Below are 20,004 nucleotides of genomic sequence, written 5' to 3'. Positions count from 1 at the left end.
AGGAGCAACACGAGTTTCACTGCCTTGCTCAAGGGCACCTCAGCTCCCAGCGATGAGTGAAGAAGACACTGAGGGACGGCACCACCTGCAGAGCCAGAGGTAAACACTCCCAGATTTATTGTCTTATCTTAAATTGCACATAATGTTGCAAAACACATACATACATACATACTGTATAATAATCACTGGTTTTAAGGTACATACATGTACTGTCCACAAGATGGCAGCACAACACAGCATTCCTCTAACATGACACACTTTGTTCAAACGCTTCAAAATATTTCTCCTTTTCTTATTTTTGCTTCAGAGAATAAAACATTGTCAAAACATCGAGAGCATAGAGAAAATAAAAACAATTAAAACTCCTGTGCACCACACAGTCCTGAACACAACATGATATTAACGTGAGATGATAGAAAAACATACAAGTCCAGGTTGTCTCCATGGTAACAAACAGCATATTATTTAGTATTATTTAATTAGGTCCTCCTTATTTGATAAATCAGCCACAAGATTCAAACAGATGGTGTATTGCTCGTCGTCAGCCTCCACAACAAAGCTCTTTTCTAATGAGACCACCACAGAAAAAAAAAAAAACTTAATCCAATTACAAACTGAAATATTTTCTAGAGCCGAGTCCAAACACTCATTAAAATACTGTTCAAACATTTGGGTCAGCAGTCAGTCTGAACTCAGAGGTTTGTCTGTTCCCTCGGCTCCTTTTGATTTGAGGATGTGGGACGATATATCCCCCCCACACACACACACACACACACACACACACACACACACACACACACACACACACACACACACACACTTCCCAACCCTCCCTTCCCTCTTTCACCCATTCCCTCTCCAACATTTGTCATCCCTGTGGAAAATCTAACAATCTGTTCAATAACTGCAGGATTTAAAACCAGCAACACACACACACACACACACACACACACACACATCACAACCACCGTTACATTTTCCTCAAGTTTTTGGCACAACTGTCCAAGGCATCGACATATATCAGTGCTCCTTCCACACACACTCTGACCTGTGCAGGTAAGTCACTCCCTCACTAACCCCAATATAACAGTCATTAGTAAACCCCAGTAGAAACGCATATAGATATATTACTCACATATGAGACAGACCATAGAAGCTAATTTTTTTGAGCAACACAATCTTTACAGAACCTTTAATGTCCCGACAGTAAAGAACAGACTTAATTATTGTGAACTTGTGTAGAACAATGTTATATGACCTCATCGGCAACAGAAGAACTCCACATCTTCTTTAACTGGTTAGTTGTTCCCTACAAAGTCCTGCACATTCAGTTACTAGTTCAATTAACTTATCAGTTGAAATTCCACTATACAATAACTTTTAATAAAAATAATTAAGTATCACTTGTCTACTGCGCAGTAAACTGAGGTTTCTGACACTTAGAATTCATTGTTTTGCATCATTACTGGCAGGTGGAGGGTCACATGATTGTCATTTAAGCATCTTTCATTTTTCCCAGGGCCACTACTTTTTTTATTTGAAATTTTGAGAACCCTGTTTAATAGTCAGATTTATTTTGGTGATAAATTAATTTATAAAGCAAAAAACACAACATTTTCTGGTTTAAACTGTGAGGATTTGATGCTTCATATAACTGCATATTGATTATCTTCAAGTTTGGGCTGAAATAACAATCACTACAGAGAAACTGCGAGGGACGTTCCTTAATCGTTTCCTGACACTTTCTAGAAGAAACGACTGATTAATCATAAAAATGATCAACAGACTAGTCGACATCTAAATTTATAATTCGTTGCAGCCTTAATTGGGACACTTAGATAAAATGATGGGATATAAATATAGTGCACAGTATGGTAAACAGAGTGACCGTGGGTGTTATTTTGAAAACAGCCGTGACTCAACTGGAGAAAAGGATCAAACAGATTCACTGTAAAAAACAAAAAAAACTACAAGAAACTAAAAGCAGCATGAACATGTGCTGAAGCCGGAGGAAGAGAAAAATAGAGAAGGAACGACAGATAAAAGAAAGACAGTTTCAGTGACAGCAAACAGTGAAACTTGTAAGCCGACTTGTCACTGTATAAAATGTGTGTGGCAAATCCAAACCATCTGGAGCTTCAAGTCTGATAAAAAGTAATTACACAGAAGGCTGGATCCCAGTCAACAGTCTGTGTGAGAGAAGGAGTGAAAGAAAACGATGGTGGAGACAGAAAAACACAGAGGTACAGAAAGACCTTGGAAAGCAAAAATTAATGTAAAGCCCAAAAACTCAAAATAGCAGACAGCATACTTCAAGCCTCCTTCATTAATCAACCTTCGCAAAACATTTCAAGGCTTTCCAGCACTTTAAAAACCATCTGATAGAGAAATAAAAAGTCTGATTATAGAGCTACATCAGTTCTTCATGCAAAACACCAAACACATTCCTCGAGGTAGCAGATGACACTGTTCCTGTTTGTTTCAATTACATCGTTTTTTTGTTTGGTTTTTGTTTTTGTTAAGATGCACAAAACGACTTTTTTTTAGTTTGTCACTGAAACGTTTCAGTTGAAATAAAAAGAAATATTTGATTTTTGACCCAAAAACAAACAGATAGTGTTTTAGAGAAGACGTCTTCAAATGTATAAAGTGTCTGCTGAAGAAAAAAGTAAAACCATGACATAGTGTTCCAGCTGCCAAAACAGCTGGTGAGTGTCTAACATCTGTGTTTCTACTGTCAGGATGGGAAATGATGACCAGCCACATCGACCAGCAAGTTGGCAGCTGGATTTATCAATATCACACAAAGAGGAAGTCTAACACCCTGTTGAGATCAGCAGCTGGAGCTGATGTTTAGGAAGCAGTCATGTGGGACAGGTGGGCTCGTCCCATCCTGGGAGCTACTCAGGCGGCGTTCACAATAGGCGTTTTTGAAGCATCAAGAATCGAGCTGGAAATCCCAAATCGTTCAACATCAGCGATTCTTCATATCGAAAAACCCAGAATGAGCCACAGCAGAGAGGAGGAGGTCTTTACACATGTGGTCAATATTTGGAAAACTAGATGGACAAAAGGAAACGCATGCAAAATACTGATCTTAGGAGAGTGTGGAAAAGCTGGGATCCTATATACAGCAAAAGTTTCATTTCTTAGCGCGGGTAAAGACAGAAACATACTGAAGATGTCCTTGGACCGTAGACTGAGGCTGAAACTAATGCTGAAAAGATTAATCAAAAGATGATTTCACAAGGAATAAAACACACCCTGGTTGACTGCGATACACTCAGGTGTGTCACTACAGCGTCACCTGGTATGACCAGTAGCTTGTGGTGACTAATGTTAGTAAGACAAGTATCTATAGCTCCATAGATGGACTCTAACTTGTTTTTAGTGTTTTATAATTGTCTGACTGTGTTGTTTGATTGAGACTGGCAGAACTAAGAGCTCTGAAACATTTCCTACATCTTATTTTTTCTCTTATTTTCATTACAGCTTGAATATGAATAGTGTATTTCATCCATTTGACACATTGTAGCTGTGTATCTGTGCAGCTTAGCTTAATAAACAAAATAAATAAATATCGCTGTGTAAATGAGATTACTGAATTAATTTGCTGGTTTTGTGACTCTTCTCTACTTAAACTGCTGTTACACTACGAATCAAAACGATCTCAACTGTAAAACAGGAAGTAAACACAGCTCACTTGAAACCATGTTGACTAATGATTTTTTAAATGTCGGGTTGTGAATGTTTTTAATCAACCAAGAAGAAGCAGATGCTTATAAAGGAATCAATGAAGAATGGGATCAATATGAAGAACCAATGATAGAATCAGAACGGGTGAAATCCCTACGACACCTATACCTATTTTCAATCAGTGAATTTAAATGAGAGTGAGACTCTGACTGAAAACATCGCGGCTCGGTGCATCTAAGAATCTAAAGAGCTGATATTCATCAGCCAATGAATGCTTCACAAACGGCCTCAGAGCGTCTGGAGGAAGATAAAAGTGTGAACGCCGCCTGAGCAGGACAGAGAAACATCAGACTGTGAGGACATTTTCTAAAGTTGACATCAGCAGTATCCAGTGTGTAGGTGTGACGGTGTTGTGTGTCTGTAGCGACCCGTTAGGACGAGCGTGATGCCGCGTCGTCACCGGGTTTTGCTTCTGCCTCTTTCTCCTTATCGTCATCCAGGAACAGCAGTGGGAACATGCCCAGGATACAGCCGATGGACACGCCGATGGCTTTACCCTGCAGGAGGAGGAGAAGAAGAAGAAGAGGAAGAAGAAGAGGTAGAGAGAAAAGATTCAATTAAAACTTTTTTTATTTTACACTCAAACTTAAGAATAAAGCCTGTTAAAGTCATAGACATTGTTTTGCATGACATTACAGTGCAGCTTCAAAACGTTATCCGAGGCTCAATATATCATTTAGAACAGGGTTGATTTATCTCTCCAACTCCAGGTGCTGCTTGCTTTAAGCTCTTACCTCCAGATTTGCTCTTAATAGGATCTTAGGCCACGTTTCTTATTCTTCACTTGTGCAAATGACAAGAATGAATAACACTTTGATTTTCTCTTTCTATGCCTCTTTGTTGTCTGTGGATTCTCCTCAGGTTTCCTCTGACGTGCCTCCTCCACCTGCAGCAGACTCATCTCCCTGCTCCACTTTAGCCTGTTTGTTTACTATAGTGTCATGTCTATACGATTGATGGCTACTTGTTATTAATAGGCATGTGTAAAACACAAGTGTTTTTCATTTTTTTTCAGTTTCACAAAATACAAAAACATCCCTAGTTTGACTCTGGCCAGGGAGTCTTTTTTTTCTTTTCTTTGCATGTCCTCCCGTTTCTCTCTTTTCCATCGTTTTCTTTCATCTCTTCTCTATTGGCTGTTTAATAAAAAGCATAAAAATTTCCCAAAAACAATTAAATCAAATATCAAAGTCTCACCATGTGAGAGCTGAGCCTCGTCTGCCACATATCCACCTGTTTGGGCGTCAGATCTGGAACCTGCATCCCCAGTTTGGAAGCCAGGGCCTCCACATAACCTGCAAGACTACACACACATTCACACTTGTTTAGTTATACTTTTGTGGGACTTTACACACAGCAAATAATTACCGTCACATATTTAATGACATCCTGGCCCTTGACCCTGAACCTTATGTTACTTTAAAAACTGTCCTCACTCTGTCACATTTAAACTGGTCCTCACAAAAATATAAAGATGAAGCAAATACATATCTGTGTTAAATTAACATGTGTTTGATTGATAAACGGAAAAAACACACACCCGAACAAATAAGTAAGAGTGTGTTAAAAAGCCTGGAAGGAAAAACCAACACAGAATATGCAATAGATGAATTCAAAGGAAAAAAAAAAAAATCAAGATGAAGAAAACATGGTCCATTAATTTACACTTTTAAATTTAAAAAAACACGCCCACACCACTGTACCCTTCAACAGACCTCACACATCTACCTCAGAATAAAGCTGAACCCTCAGAGACAGTGTATAAGGCTGCTTACCCGAGACCTGCCAAATCTGAGACCAGGTTCCCCAGAGCTGCAGCTGCAGAAACACAGAGAGAAACTCTTTGATTTCTGATCTTCTCTGATGAAACAAACGTGGGGTAACAGAGGAGAACACATCACACGCTATGAAGGTTTTACTGATTGGAAACGTCTCATTTGGTGAGACTGAAAATGTTTTAGGGGAAAAGTGTGAAATAAAGTGTTTCTAAAAAATATTGATCTCTCTCGTGGGGTTTTGATGATACAAGTGCTGTCAACATTTTCAGGATCATCCTTTCATTTTCATTTTTCAGATTTTGTGGGGGCTTTAGATGCACTTTGTGTGAAAAGAACCTGGTTCAGGAGGTTCTGGCATCTGATAAGGATCCTCAAAGACGTCTGCCTTTAGTGGTTTTACAGAAGAAGACTGGTAGAAGACCTTGGGGCAGAACCAGAGCACACTGGAGGCATTTGATTGGGGTGGGGGGTGGGGGGGGTTCAATGATGAGAATCCAGTCCAAGAAAATGGCGGTGCACCGGGATCTGTGCCAGTATACCCAATGGGCGGTCTGACTATGAAGAGTTTTGTGGTACCTGGGTGGTGCGAGCTAATAGTACGCTGGTGGTCACACTGAATTACATTAGGTAGTAAAAAATCTATCTAACTTAATGTCAGCTAGTTAAATCTACCTCTTTCTCTCCTGCATAGGTGTGTGACCTGTCTCCGCTTCCCGTATGATTCATTTAAAATGTATAAAAAGGAAAGTGTGTCTCATCTGGACAGGATAGCCAATGAGAAGCTGAAGGACACAGCTGGGAAGGAAGAGGTCCGGGATTTGCTTAACCTGGGACCTGGACCTGAATGAGTGTCCGACAATAAATGGATGGATGGAGAACTGAATGTTTCGACTGATGCTGAGGGTATAGTCCTTCCTCTGAGCCTGTCGTCCCTCCAACATGCCTCCATCTGAGGAAAACTTTAGAAACTCGCCCACACATGACAACCAGAACGAATAAGAGAACATACCTAAACTCCACAGTGCCAACTGGCCCACATGCATCTCTGAAAATGCAAAAAAAGATGTAACGCAGGGAAAGGAGTCCAAACAATAGATCAAAGCAGCAAAACACAAGATGAGAGTCAGTGGGAGTGAGAGAAGGTGCAAAACTTTTTTTCAGATCAAAGAGCACCTTTGGAAAACCACCAAGACTGTAGTCAGCTCCTTCCTCTTGGTTTAGGTGTCAGCAAAAAAAATCAGCATCACAACAGTCCCACTTAATGTACTACCTCAACAGTGCTTGGCAGCTATGAATAATTCACGCTGTGGATTTGGTTTTCACAGGGGAGGGCTGACAATGTGGAACAAAGTGTGCATGTCCACGGTCATTAACACTGTAGAGGCGCTCAGGATGTGTTTGTTGTGCCCTCAGTGGATCTCCGGAGGCACAAAAAGCGAAGATGCTTGAAGCTGAACGCACTCGGAGTTTCCTGAGGGAGCTCAAACGCCAGATGGAGGTTCCTTCAAAGAGAAACTCTTCGGCGACGAGGTAAGACGGCGGTAATGCAAGCTCGCCTCAATTCGCCAGAACCTCTGACAAGAAAAAGGAGTGACACAACAGACGCCAGGAAGGTCTCTCCTCAAATAGAATAAAAAAATAAGTGGTAAACTAGTTGAGCGTGTCTGCCGGCTGGATGATGATGAAACAAATATAAAGCAGTGCCTGGATAGATAAAGGCGTCAGAGCAGAGCTATTGATCTAGAGCCCGTCTTCAGCCTCTGATTTGCACTTTGCAGAGGAAATTGGAGCCAAGTATCCATGGAAACGGAATAATCTTGCGGTAAAATGAGGGAGAAGGCAAAGCTCCAGTGCCTTCATGGTTTTCATGGTGTAATAAAGACCCAAACTGAGACCCCGAGCTGCAGCCATAATGACAGCAGGATGTGCTGCAATAAACTGCAATGAGATCTGAAGAAGAACCAAGTTTTTAAAAAAGACATTCTGGTGCAATTTCGTGTGTGTGTGTGTGTGTGTGTGTGTGTGTGTGTGTGTGTGTGTGTGTGTGTGTGTGTGTGTGTGTATATATATATATATATATGAGTAATAAAAAAATGTTGAGGTGATGGGGGGGGCACTATTTTCAGATATTAGATGTAGTGTGTGAATGAAAGCAATAACTCCTGTGAGGACTTGTGGTCATAAAATTCATGCAGTGGTTCTTACCAGCCATGGTGGAGATCCCCAGAGTGACTCCAATAGAGAGTTCAATCTGTGTTCCCTGGAGACCAGAAAGAGAGTCAGGTGAAGTGTTGATCCAGATCTCTAAAGACTTCCATTTGCTCAGATTATATTTCACAAAAATCTGTGTTTTTCTTTCAGGCGAGTAATTCCAGTAAAGTTAAGCTTCATGGCTGTGTAAATAACTTCACTTACTGCTGCAATCATGATTGCATTATCGAGGAAGCCAAAGCCAACAAAGGGGAGGGCGTTGTGGAACAAAACTGCAAACGAGCAGAGACAAGATAATGAATACTGGAAGGATTAAAACAGAAAATCCGACACTTGACAAACGATTAAAAACAGAAATTCTTCTCATAGCTTAACGGGGTCTGTCTAATCTAAAGCCTCCATAATCAATCAGTCATTTTCTCATTTATTTATTTAAGCCTCCGAGATCATTGAGGTTTCCCTCATATGCAATGAGATACAATGAAATACACAGAGATAAAATTCAAAAGAGGACAATGTGCAGTGGAAGCATTTGCACACTGAGGTGAGGTGGCTGTAGATCATCAGTAGTGAGCGTGTCCATCTTCAGAGTGTGTTTGGTGGTTAAAGGCAGATTTTCTGAGTTCACAGTAAACCTGCGGGACTTGAAGCATAAGGTAGTTGTGGTCCAGTCCAGCACAGATGTTATAAGGTGGTGAAAGTCCAATAAAGGCTTTCCTTTTGTTAGTGCTGTAAGCCAAGCATAGAAATTGCTGGTCATTTCTTGGCCTGGGAGTTCATGGAATTCATTACCACTGGCCAGAGCCAGGTTAGCTGCTGACTATAGCTTCACACTGAACAGACAGATATGAGTGGTAGAAATCTTCTCATTTAACTCTTTCCCAAAAAGTCAAACTATTCCTTTAAAGGATCATTTTAATGAAAGAACCAAGAAGAAGAGTTTTGAGATATAATTTAAAAAATGACAAAATGTTAACAAATACACTGGGACTCACTTGTTTTCAGTCTGTTGAGTACAGTATATGAGCTATTACAGCATTCATAATGTCTGACACCAAAGATTTTTTAAAGAGAGAATTATATTTCCCTCTTTATTAAATGTCAGATTTTCCTGTAAAACCCCTACAATATTTTTTTAGTTTTCGACAATATGAACACTGCTCCTATCGTAGAGAGATATTGTTTTGGAAATGACTCTTCCCTTGTGAGTTCAGAGGGAAATGTTGGCTTCAAAACACAGTGGAGTCTGATTATGAGGTCAGTTATTGAACCCAGGTTATCTCTGATGCTCAGACTTCACAGAACAAACTGTTATTTGATGGAGAGGTTGACAAGAAAAATCAACAGAGCTAATTACAGTCTGTATTTGTGTGTCGCTGACAAAACAGCTTTCATCTACAGTATCAACACAAAAAAAGCTTGTGTGTGTGTGTGTGTGTGTGTGTGTGTGTGTGTGTGTGTGTGTGTGTGTGTGTGTGTGTGTTATAATCTCTCACCAAATCTGATCTGCGCTGCAGTCGGCGGTGAGGGCTCCAGGGTCTCTGAGAAGAAAAAACATCAAAACATATGTGAAGTCGGCTCATTAACTGCAGAGGTTCCACTTTAAGTGCCTGCGGCAAAGGGGAGAAACTGTTTTCGGATCCAAGAGTCATCACAGTCGCCTCTCGTGTTCAACAGGTAACACTCAGCGCTCCGCAGTGACTTCTCACAGAGAGACAGAAAAGCAGTTTTCCCTCTGTGTTGTGTAACTGTAGAATACATCACAACGCACCACATGAACCAAAACTCCGCTAATGAGGGTCACGTGCCGACAACACGCTGGACTGGAATCATGTCTCATTTCTGTCCATTCACATCATCAGTTAAATAAAAAAAATATCAAACTGATAGTCGCCAGTTTTAACCTTCAAAATAAGACCAGACCGGTCTTAAATACAGAAACTATCAACCTTTCATAGGAGCTGATTTAACAGTAAATAAGGTTCAAGTCCTGGATCTGGACAGTACCAGCACCTACTGACAAAGAGCTCAAGGTTCAAACAACATCCCTGTGAGCAGTGTCATCATGTACAGAGGGAAAAATTAAGACAGAGAAATATGAGAGATGGTCAGATTTTACAACTCTATTAGCACAATTAGGGATAGGAATTGTGAACCGGTTCCAAGTGGTTCCATCCATCGACATCATTTGCCTTCCACGCTTGTGTCACGCTTTCGCGAGAGGCGGTCAGCGCAAACGGCAACAAAGGAGTGAAAGAAGTGTGGCTTAATTTCACACAAAATGACGCTTACAGCGCAACGTGCAATGTCTGTGGCACTAAGATTTCAAGCAAGGGTGGAAACACCAGCAACCTGCTAAAACATTTGTTGACATAGCACAGCATTAAATATCAGGAGTGCCATGTGTTCGACGCTCTGCGCCGCCGGTCAACGGGTGCTTCCCAGTCTCAGCAGAGCAGTGAAGGTACGTAATAGCGAACCAGCCAGCTCTTTTAAGTGAACAATAGGAGGCAGCCGTTTTTTATTTTTTAGTAAATCAATACAAGGCAGACCTAAAGAGGCAGACAGCAGCCCATCCTCAAGGGATTGAACAACTACAGAGCAGTTATTAGTTGTTCAGTGTTCAGACACTCATAATAAAATTTGTGTTGTTGACATTGAAAACCTGTATAGGCCTACTTTTTTCCACACAGAAAAGCCACAGGAATCGATAAAGAATCGGATCCATAAGCAGAATCGATAATGGCATTGCTCCAGAATGCTATCAGAGCAGTCAATGCTATCCCTCTCTATGTTCAAGAATCTCTTGAAGACTCATATCCTCTCAGAGCACCTCCTCTCCTAACACCCTCACATGCCTAACTAGCACTTACTATGCACTTTAAATAGATGTAGTGCTTACACCAAGGTGTCCTACTGCACTGAAGCTTTAGACATGTCCTTTACTTTTAAGTTGCTTAGGATAAAAGCATCTGCCAAATGAGTCAGTGTAAACGTAATGTAAAACTAAATGGAAGACAGGTGCGTTTGATAAATTCAGTGAATTTTACTCAATATAAAAACTTTTAAGCTAGTACAAAAAAGTTTTTCTCAAAGTAAGGTATTGAAGTATTGTTTCAGCATCTGTTCAGAAACTCAAAACAACAGAAGAGGTAAAAACTCCAGCAACACTTGTAGCATAAAGAGCAACTTTACTGTCAGAGATTTCAAACAGTCCCCAGCCCTACAGCTAGAAGGTGGTCTACCCTGAAGGCGTTTGATTGGCGTGTAATTGATCACAGGATGATGTTCAACAGTGCTTAGACAAAAGCTGAGACAGGATCAACTTTTTAAAATCAGACACTGTTGAGACCTCAGTCAGAGCCTCTGCTGCAGGACCACCACTGTGCCAACACATTAAAGAGAAAGATGAGGCTGCATTTTCTAAATCTGTCTGAACAAGGCCTCAGAGCAGAGCACCTTCAACATGGCTGCCCAAGGTTACAGTATGTCAAGTCAAATGAAACTCCACAGTTCCCCTGGTTCACAGTTTCTAAATAGCACTGCCTTCAAGAAGTGATGGATTTGTAGAAGGTAAACATCTGACACACACAAGGATGCGACAGCAGAGTAAAACTACAACTGCTGTGGAAAAGCTCTTTTTTCAGGATATTTCTCTGCTTCCAGACTTTCCAGGACCCTCCTGGAGCCTGAGACTGACACCAAGGAGGACAATATGGTAAACCATAAGACAACTATATTCATGTTTACAAAATAAATTTTGATTTTTAAGTTTTAAAAGTGATTAAATGACTGTTCAGAATGATATTTTAACTTTCAACCAAAGAAAAACATATTACAGAGACAAATTTTAATGTAGTTATCAAATGATAATATGATAGGAGTGTGTGAAAGGAGTCTCTGATAGTGATGAACCTACAGACAATTATCAGCTGATTCTGAAGCATATCTTTATAGTTTTAAACTGAGTTTCAGCTCACTGTTTATCTGTTCTCTTTCCCCCAGTGCCGGTGAACCTTCAACCCCAAGAGGTCGCAGCGGACAAATCCAGGGCTGAATATCTTTCCCAGTCCAACCCTAGCCTCACAGCTGTTTTCAGAGAAACATCTGTAAAAAGCCAATGTCCGCTACTTACTCGGCAGTAAACAGCAGATAGATACAGTCAGAGAGCAGCTTGTGAACATAGTGGAGCATTTAGCAGCTAAAAAGCTAGATGTTTCCCTCATGAGCTGGTGGAGACCAAAGACAGAGCTAACAGCGAGGGAACACTGGACTTATCTGGAGATTCATCAGCTAGACATGAACATAGCTCTACATGAATCATCATGTTGTTCTGTAACTGCTGGATGTGGAAATAAACAGCTGCTTCCAATCACGTTCAACATATCAACTTACAAGGTGATGATATGTCAGTGTTATGTTTACAGCTTGTGTCTGCTGCCCCTGACTGGCCAGAAAAATCCGTTACTGCAGGTTTAAAAAAAAATGAAAATATTTAATAATTTACATACTAAAAAAATGTATAAGCACAGCTGTTAAAATGCCAAATTCAGAGCTAAATAAAAGTTCTGTTCTGGGTAAAATAGAGAGCAGGATTATCAGGATCCAGTCATTTCACATCCTGGTCTGGTCTTCAGTCTGACTCACTGGTGAGACAGGAAGCAGCAGACCTGAGCTTTGCGTGAAGACACTGAGCTGACTGCAGAGAAGTGGGTTACTGGAGCAGAGTGTGATCTAACCGAGGGACCATTTACAGGAGCAGGTCAATTATAGTAAAGGGTTAATCTGCCGAGGTCCTTCTCCCTCTGACCTGTGTGTGTGTTTGTGCATTTAAATGAGCTTAATGCCCACAAACTTCACTAACTTTTCTGCTAAGGCTTGGGGCAAAGAAGCAGAGTGTGAGAGTGAGTGTGTGTGCAGCTGCATTAAGTAGCCAGAATCCAGACTCATCTTTCAACACAAACCGGCAGCAGCGGCGTGGAGAGAATCACTTCTCTGAACGACCAGCTGCTGTGGAAAGGTCAGAGTCTGTTTTAGCACAGTAGAGTCAGAGGTGTCTTTCTCAAGCACAAACAAGCCAAGAACATCTGCTGCCCTTCATTCACACAACATCTGGGTCAACATGAACTACACCTGTTGCTTTTTACTACTTAACACACATTTTTCACTGTTTTATATCATGATTTAAATACTGAACAAATCATTGATTGTACATACACTACCAGTCAAAGGTTTTAGAACACCCTAATTTTTCCAGTTATTTATTGCAATTCAAGTCGTGCAAGTCCAATGAATAGCTTGAAATGGTACAAAGGTAAGTACTGAACAGCCAGAGGTTAAAAAAAAAGGTTTGGTTACCCAAAACTGAAAAATAATGTACATTTCAGAATTATACAAAAAGGCCTTTTTCAGGGAACACGAAGTGGGTTAACAATTTAAAGCTGTTCTGCAGCAATAAAGGTTGAATCAGCCTTGAAAGCTGGTGCTACTAATTCCTAAAGCTGTTCCAACTTTTCTTGATTACATACAACCCCCTCTGTCTGCATAAAAGCAGTGTTTGAACACACTGTGGTACCAGACCCTCATTTGCGACAAAAATGGCGAGGAAAAAGGCAATTAACAATGGAAGAGAGACAGACCATCATAACACTTAAAAATGTAGGTCTTTCCTACAGGGAAATTGCAAAGAAAGTCACGGTGTCAGTGAGTAAAGTTTTTTTCACCATCAAAAGGCACTCAGAAACTGGGGGAAACTCTGACAGGAAGCGGTCTGGCAGACCCAAAGCCACAACTGAATCAGAGAACAAGTTTCTGAGAGTTAACAGCTTGCGTGATAGGCGGCTCACAGGACAACAGCTTCAAGCACAGCTTAATAGTGGTCGTAGTAAGCAAGTCTCAGTTTCAACTGTGAAGAGAAGACTTCGAGCTGCAGGTTTGACAGGACGACTTGCAGCAAGAAAGCCATTGCTAAGATGTCAGAATAAGACAAAGAGGCTCTCCTGGGCCACGAAACACCGCCATTGGACTACTGAAGACTGGAAGAAGGTATTATGAACTGATGAATCAAAATTTCAAATCTTCGGTTCATCACGCAGGATCTTTGTACGCCGTCGAGTAGGCGAGAGGATGGTTCCACAGTGTGTGACATCAACTGTCAAACATGGAGGAGGAAGTGTGATGGTCTGGGACTGTTTTGCTGGATCCAGGGTCGGTGACTTGTACAGAGTGAGCGGCACCCTGAACCAATACGCCTACCACAGCATCCTGCAGCGCCATGCAATACCCTGGTATGCGCCTAGTTGGTCAGAGGTTCATCCTACAGCAAGATATTGACCCAAAACACAAGTCCAAGCTATGCCAAAACTACCTCAGGAAAAAAGAACAAGATGGTAAGCTTGAAAACATGGAGTGGCCAGCACAGTCTCCAGACTTAAACCCCATCGAGCTGGTTTGGGATGAACTGGACAGAAGAGTGAAAGCCAAGCAACCTACAAGTGCCACACATTTATGGGAACTTCTGCAACAGACTTGGGAAGAACTTTCTGAAGAATATTTGATTTCTATTGTAGAAAGAATGCCACGAGTGTGTTCGGCTGTTATATCTGCCAAAGGTGGCTACTTTGATGAGTCAAAAGATTAGAATATATTTTGGTCAATAAATTGATTCCATGATTTATTTTTCAACTAAAATTGCTTATTTGTTCTATGCTTTCATTTCAGAGTGCAATGACACAATAAACTGAATAATTTTCAGTAAAAAACTGGAAAAAGTGTGGTGTTCTAAAACTTTTGACCGGTAGTGTAGTTGTTTTGGCTTCTATGAAAAGTTCACTCATATTTCCTGTAGTGATTTTAGACCAGACACAAAGGGTTGGGGACGATAATCAGAGTCGCTCAAAACAATGACCTCTTTAAACTGATATTTATGAGTTTCTATGCGCCTAACCTTTGTACAGCCTCTGTTAGTGGTGGCCCTTCTCTCAATGTGTCAGATGAATAAAGCAAAATTCAAACCGTTGTAAAATAAAAACTATATATGATCTCCATTAGACCCACCTTCACGTACCACAAATTCCCTCTCTTTCCTCTGAACAACTTTCTTTCTCCCTATTAAAGAAAAAAAAGACATCCATGTCAAAAGGTTTAAGCAGAGGAAACCTGTCTCAGCCTGAGTCCGACTCTCTGGGGTTTTTGTGCCATTAGGTTCACACGAGGGTTCTGGTGCTTCCCTTCTGCTCAATGAGCTAAAGTTGCCAGGCAACAAATTCTGCAGCAGTATCGCTTAGCAACAATGTTTATCCAGGATGTGACACAGGAACTAACTGAAGGATGAGGGTGAGAAAATTTTACTTTGGTCGTACTCATTTTTTAAACCAACGGGTTCCCCTTGCTGTGCATTCAAATGCTTCAAGTGCATCAACATAAAGTATTTCCACTACAGCAGCAGTGAATAGTTAAAATCGCTCGGGGGCAAGTTATTCATCTCTGTGACCAGAAAAACAAACATCACCTACAAGTTTCCCAAAGTTTGTCTTTAATCCTGACTCACTAGTTCCTGTTTTAGAAAGTTAGAATATAAAGGCAAAGAGAGGGAAGCCTCTGAGACTGAGATAAGACAAACAGCTACAGCTGAACGTGAAAGGCTGCGACACCTGTCAATAGCAAAAATAACTGACTGAAAGATAGCACACCGCCTGTATTCAGAAACTGAGCCTTAAAATGAGCCGTCAGGACTTCTGTAACCTTGTGATGTCACAACAAAGCAAGTCACTACTCTCAGCCATGCCTCAGAGATCCTACTTATCTCTGAGGGTTTACCTGAAATCTGCTATATTTTTATTTGATCACTCAGAAACAGTCAGCCAATCAGAAGAGAGGCTCAGAGCCTCCTCTCTTCTGATTGGCTCACCAACCTGTTGTTACTGGAGCTCCAGAGAGAAGCCTGAGAGAGGAGATGTAAAACTACACTGAGATGGTTTTTGGTTCTTAAAACCACAAATATATCTTCTTATGGATCAACACTTTAAATAAAAACACAGTAAAAGTGTAAAACACAGGACCATTAAAATAAGAAGAAAAAGAAAATATGCAAAAGAAAATACAAATTAGTGTGTTCTCATCCACTACTCTTACAGTATGTGAATATTAGGAGAAGCCTATTGATATAAATAGTTGGTGGTGGTAACTTCACAGTCAGGTATCATTGACCCATTTAAGAAGAAGAGGGTCGAAGGGAAATTTTGCAAGATATTTTACAGACTTTAAAAGGGATGTACTCACCAGTTTAAATTTTACACACTTTTGCCTGTTTGTTAAGTACATTTAGCTAGAACTATTTCAGCCTAATACAACAGTCTTGCAAACAATCCCACCCGTCAGTGCAGTTTTTGTTCAGACTGCTTTAGAGAGGTGTATATTCTCTTGTTGTGTGATTTGGAGGCTGCAGTTTGTGGCGCTGTTGAATTGTATTGCATCATATTGACTATTTATATCAGTGAGGGAAGGCTAAATAACAAACAACCCTCTACAACCTACATGAAGGTAGGATTTACTAAGAGACTGCATCAGTTTTAGCTGGGTATACCTAATGCCTTCATTAAAATGATTATTTATTAATGATTGCTTTGTTTTAACGGAGGACACGGATGTAAGAGATATAAATGATTTCATTTGAAGATAATTTTGTGATAACGATGCATGTGAAAAGCAAACTGATGGAAGTGCACCTTAAGTTTAGATGAATGCTCAGAGAAAAAGCCACTGAATGCAAATGAGAGCATTTGTGAGTTTCACTGCACTGCTGCTGCATTTCATACATAAAAAATGATTTATTCTGATAATGTCCTGATTATACATATGTAATCTAAACAAATGTAGCTCTGCCTCAGTCTTCACTAGATCCCTGGAATTTTATTTATTAAATACATTTTATTAGTTTACATACAGCAGGGGTCCAAACAACAGAGACAACAAACTTTTGGACCCCTGCTATATATATATTATATGTTTATTGAGGGTTTGTCACACAGTGAGTATTTTGTCTACTTTACAATGCTGGCAGCAGTGTATCTTGAATTGCAGATTCAATGTGATGACAGCATTAAATTACTGAGGCAGAATCTTTTCAAATCAATATTGATCTTAAACCTAATTAAAGCACTTATTGATCACAAAAGTTGGTCAAACCATTATACAGTAGGGTTGCTGTGGTAGTCAGTGTTACAGGGGTCACACGGTGTTCAGGCACACAGTGATTACATAACTTGACTACCAGTTGTCTTTCTTCCATATTTTATAGACAAAAAAAGCACTATTTTGGCAGTATTTCAGATTTAAACTCAATGCCATGAAACCTAATGACATTAATGAGGCAATCTGGAGGCAGCACCTTTAATCTAAAGATATCTGACAGATATCTTTTCTTTTAAAATGTCCAGTGTAGTTGGTAACGCCGGTGTTGTCATGAGTTTATTAACTGGTGGCAAAATTTCCATATCATGGCATTACTATTCTACAGCCTCTGTCTGAGCTGAGCAGATCCAGTAACAGCAGAACTTAAATCTTCGAGTTGGACACTGAACCCAAAACACATTAATCAAGAAGACTCACTGGTGAAATGATGTAACAAACATCACCCCCCAAAAATGCTATTAGTCAGCTCTAAAATCTTCTCTATCTAAAGAACTGAGCCGAAGACGTGATTTTACACACACTGATCCTCACAGCTCGGTCCAAACTACCATTTCTTTAATGTTGGTGATAAACAAGGAGAAAAACAAAACTTTTCAACTGTTTGATCAGGAACACAACTCTAACTAATTAGTTCAATCTCAGTGCCTCAGTAGTTTCAATACCACTGATTTAATGAGACAGAAAACTCAAGAACTTCTCATCTGCACAGTGTGTCTGGGCCTATGGCAACAGCTGGGTATGTTGGTTCATCACTGAGACTGATCACTGAGACTTAAGCTACATCCACACTACTACATTTTAGTTAAAACATATGTATTTTTCTATTTTTATTCCTGTTTTCAAACCTAAAACGAAGACTTTTGGAAAAGGTGCTGGACCTGCTTTAGTTCAAAAACTCTGGGGTTGTGTCTGGGGTGGAAACTGAGACCTTTGGAAACAATGACTAAGACACCCCAGTCCCTCCCAATTGGGTTTATCAGACTACCAGTGGTGAATACAACATGGGTAACGAATGAACATTAAACGGTATAGAAATTAAGTATCATGATTATATTGACCAAAATCATCACGGTTCTCAGTATTATCACAGTACTGTTAAAATAATTCAAAAATTAATAAAACACAACCTGAAATCTTTTCACGAAGTGAATGTTTGTTTTTAAAACATTAAAATATCATCATGTCCAACACATCTATTAACATCATACAAGTCTGTAAACGCAGGAATAGCAATTTTTTTCTGTGCGTTAATGTCTTTCAGAGCACAGACACTGTAGACACACCTGTCACCTGTCAAGCAAGGTGCTGCTAAACCAGAAACATTGCGGCCGCACTGCACTCGGGATGACAGGGAGCTGCAGCCCTTTTTAAAATCACACAATCACAGATCGAAGCGTCTCACACGGAGGTTCAACGATTAGCAGTTCACTGTTTTTCTGCTGCTCTGTGGTCATGTGACATCGCTCAAAACAGAAAGACAAACTCATCTGGCAGTATAAAAGGAGTCAATCGCCTTTTTAGTGGGTTTAGTTGCTTTTAAAAAACCTGCTTATGTCACTACCTTACGCCATGTTTTGACTGACACATTAACAAACCCAAGAACAACCCAACTGCACCTAACGTGAGTCAAATTAACCACAGCAATTAACCGCGGTAATCAACCCTGCTTATAGCGATAATTAAAATTGAGGTCAAGGTCCTCTGGGGATGAATCCAGGGAAACTAGTTATCTCCGTCTTCATACATATCATAGTGTTGAATGGGTATCTCACAGAGCACAGGTATTTCAGTCACTCAGTGGTTGTTAAAATTTGTTATGGGCACAATGTTTAAAATATCAACTCACCAAGTGTCAGGAAATCTCATAGGCAAAGACTCTTTCATTCAGAGTGTTGGCCTAAAGGTTAAAGATAGAGCTTGTTGATAGAGGGTCACCAGTTCGATTCCTGGATAAATCATTGCCACTTAATACTTAAACTAAATACTATAAAAAAAAAATTAAAAAAAAAGGACTGTGGTTGCACTGAGCAGCTAAATAAAAAAGGTGATAACAGTAAGGTTTTACTTTTTCAAAATGAAAGAAGGTATAGTATTTCTTCCTAACCCTGACTGGAGAACACTACTGTGGTACTGCTCTTATCCACTCTGAGGTATACTGACAGTACTGTTCTGTTAATACCAAGTTGAAATCCTAAATTGGACACTGTGCGTAGGATAAAACCACACTCAGGCCAAGCTCCATTATATCCTCCACTAATGGTCAGGATCTAAGAGCAATTTAAATCCATCCAACAGCTTTGTTTTAGGTGTGCAGCCTCACGGAGCCACTGGAGTGGCTGTTGACTTTTCATCTTGTTGAAAGAATAATATCAATTTCAAATGTGCTGCTGAAAATATCAGGCCACACTGTGGGAATAACCCATTTTCACCCTTCCTGAATTTTGACTGCAGTGTAACTACAAACACTCCTGACTCGTGGGAGAACGTGTCCAGAAATAGGTCTGACTGACGCAGACAAAAATTAATATCGCTGCACAATCTGCCGATAGCAGCAGAGTCACAGTCAGATAAGTGAATGCAGAAAAGTTGGAAGGCAAGACAAAGGTATAGCACCTTCTCATACACTGCTTTTAGTTCCAACTTTTCAAAGGGAGCCAGTTGTTCCATGCTTATTTCGCCTTGTTGTAACCCTGTCTTTGCGGTTTCGTGCTCTGCTGGGTATAAATAGCTTTATATTTTGGAAACACCTTGACATCTACAGAGATGTTATTATATTCCTGTAACCTGTGATTCCACTGAGCCAAGCGTTGTCTTAAAACTAAGATGCCTGGCAGGCAGGAAGTCCACAGCAGAGCTGAACTTTGCCGACTTTGCGTTTGAAGCAAAGAAAACAGAAATCTGAATGTCATGTTTTCGACAGCAGCAAACAGCATCTCGTCTCTGTGTCCTTTGTTGTTGCAACAGACGTCTGCTGTCCTCCAGTAACAGCACCGCTACACTGTCTATTGTGTTCCCCCTGTTATCTGGCAGGCAGGCAGCGGAAGCCTGCTCTCAGCAGAAACTCCTC

At 40.4% G+C, this 20,004-nt stretch overlaps 1 protein-coding gene across 1 annotated transcript in view; it reads right to left on the bottom strand.

The window, feature by feature from the left end:
• Positions 1-86: 86 nt before the first annotated feature.
• Positions 87-20,004, bottom strand: part of tmem65 (transmembrane protein 65) — a 34,421-nt gene continuing 14,503 nt past the window's right edge. Inside the window, exons 2-7 of the mRNA XM_023420763.2 lie at positions 9,242-9,286; positions 7,950-8,017; positions 7,740-7,794; positions 5,532-5,574; positions 4,954-5,059; positions 87-4,253 (exon numbers count right to left, since the gene is read on the bottom strand). Coding sequence (XP_023276531.1) covers positions 4,128-4,253; positions 4,954-5,059; positions 5,532-5,574; positions 7,740-7,794; positions 7,950-8,017; positions 9,242-9,286 — 443 coding nt within the window. The 3' untranslated portion in view covers positions 87-4,127. The remainder of the gene's footprint in view (positions 4,254-4,953; positions 5,060-5,531; positions 5,575-7,739; positions 7,795-7,949; positions 8,018-9,241; positions 9,287-20,004) is intronic.

This window comes from Seriola lalandi, unplaced genomic scaffold (genome assembly GCF_002814215.2).
Source record: "Seriola lalandi dorsalis isolate HSWRI2012SDOR001 ecotype SW California unplaced genomic scaffold, Sedor1 jcf7180002054657, whole genome shotgun sequence".
Classification (NCBI taxonomy): Eukaryota; Metazoa; Chordata; class Actinopteri; order Carangiformes; family Carangidae; genus Seriola; species Seriola lalandi.
The sequence above is the reverse complement of the archived record's forward strand: the minus strand, read 5'-3'. Positions and strand labels throughout refer to the sequence as shown.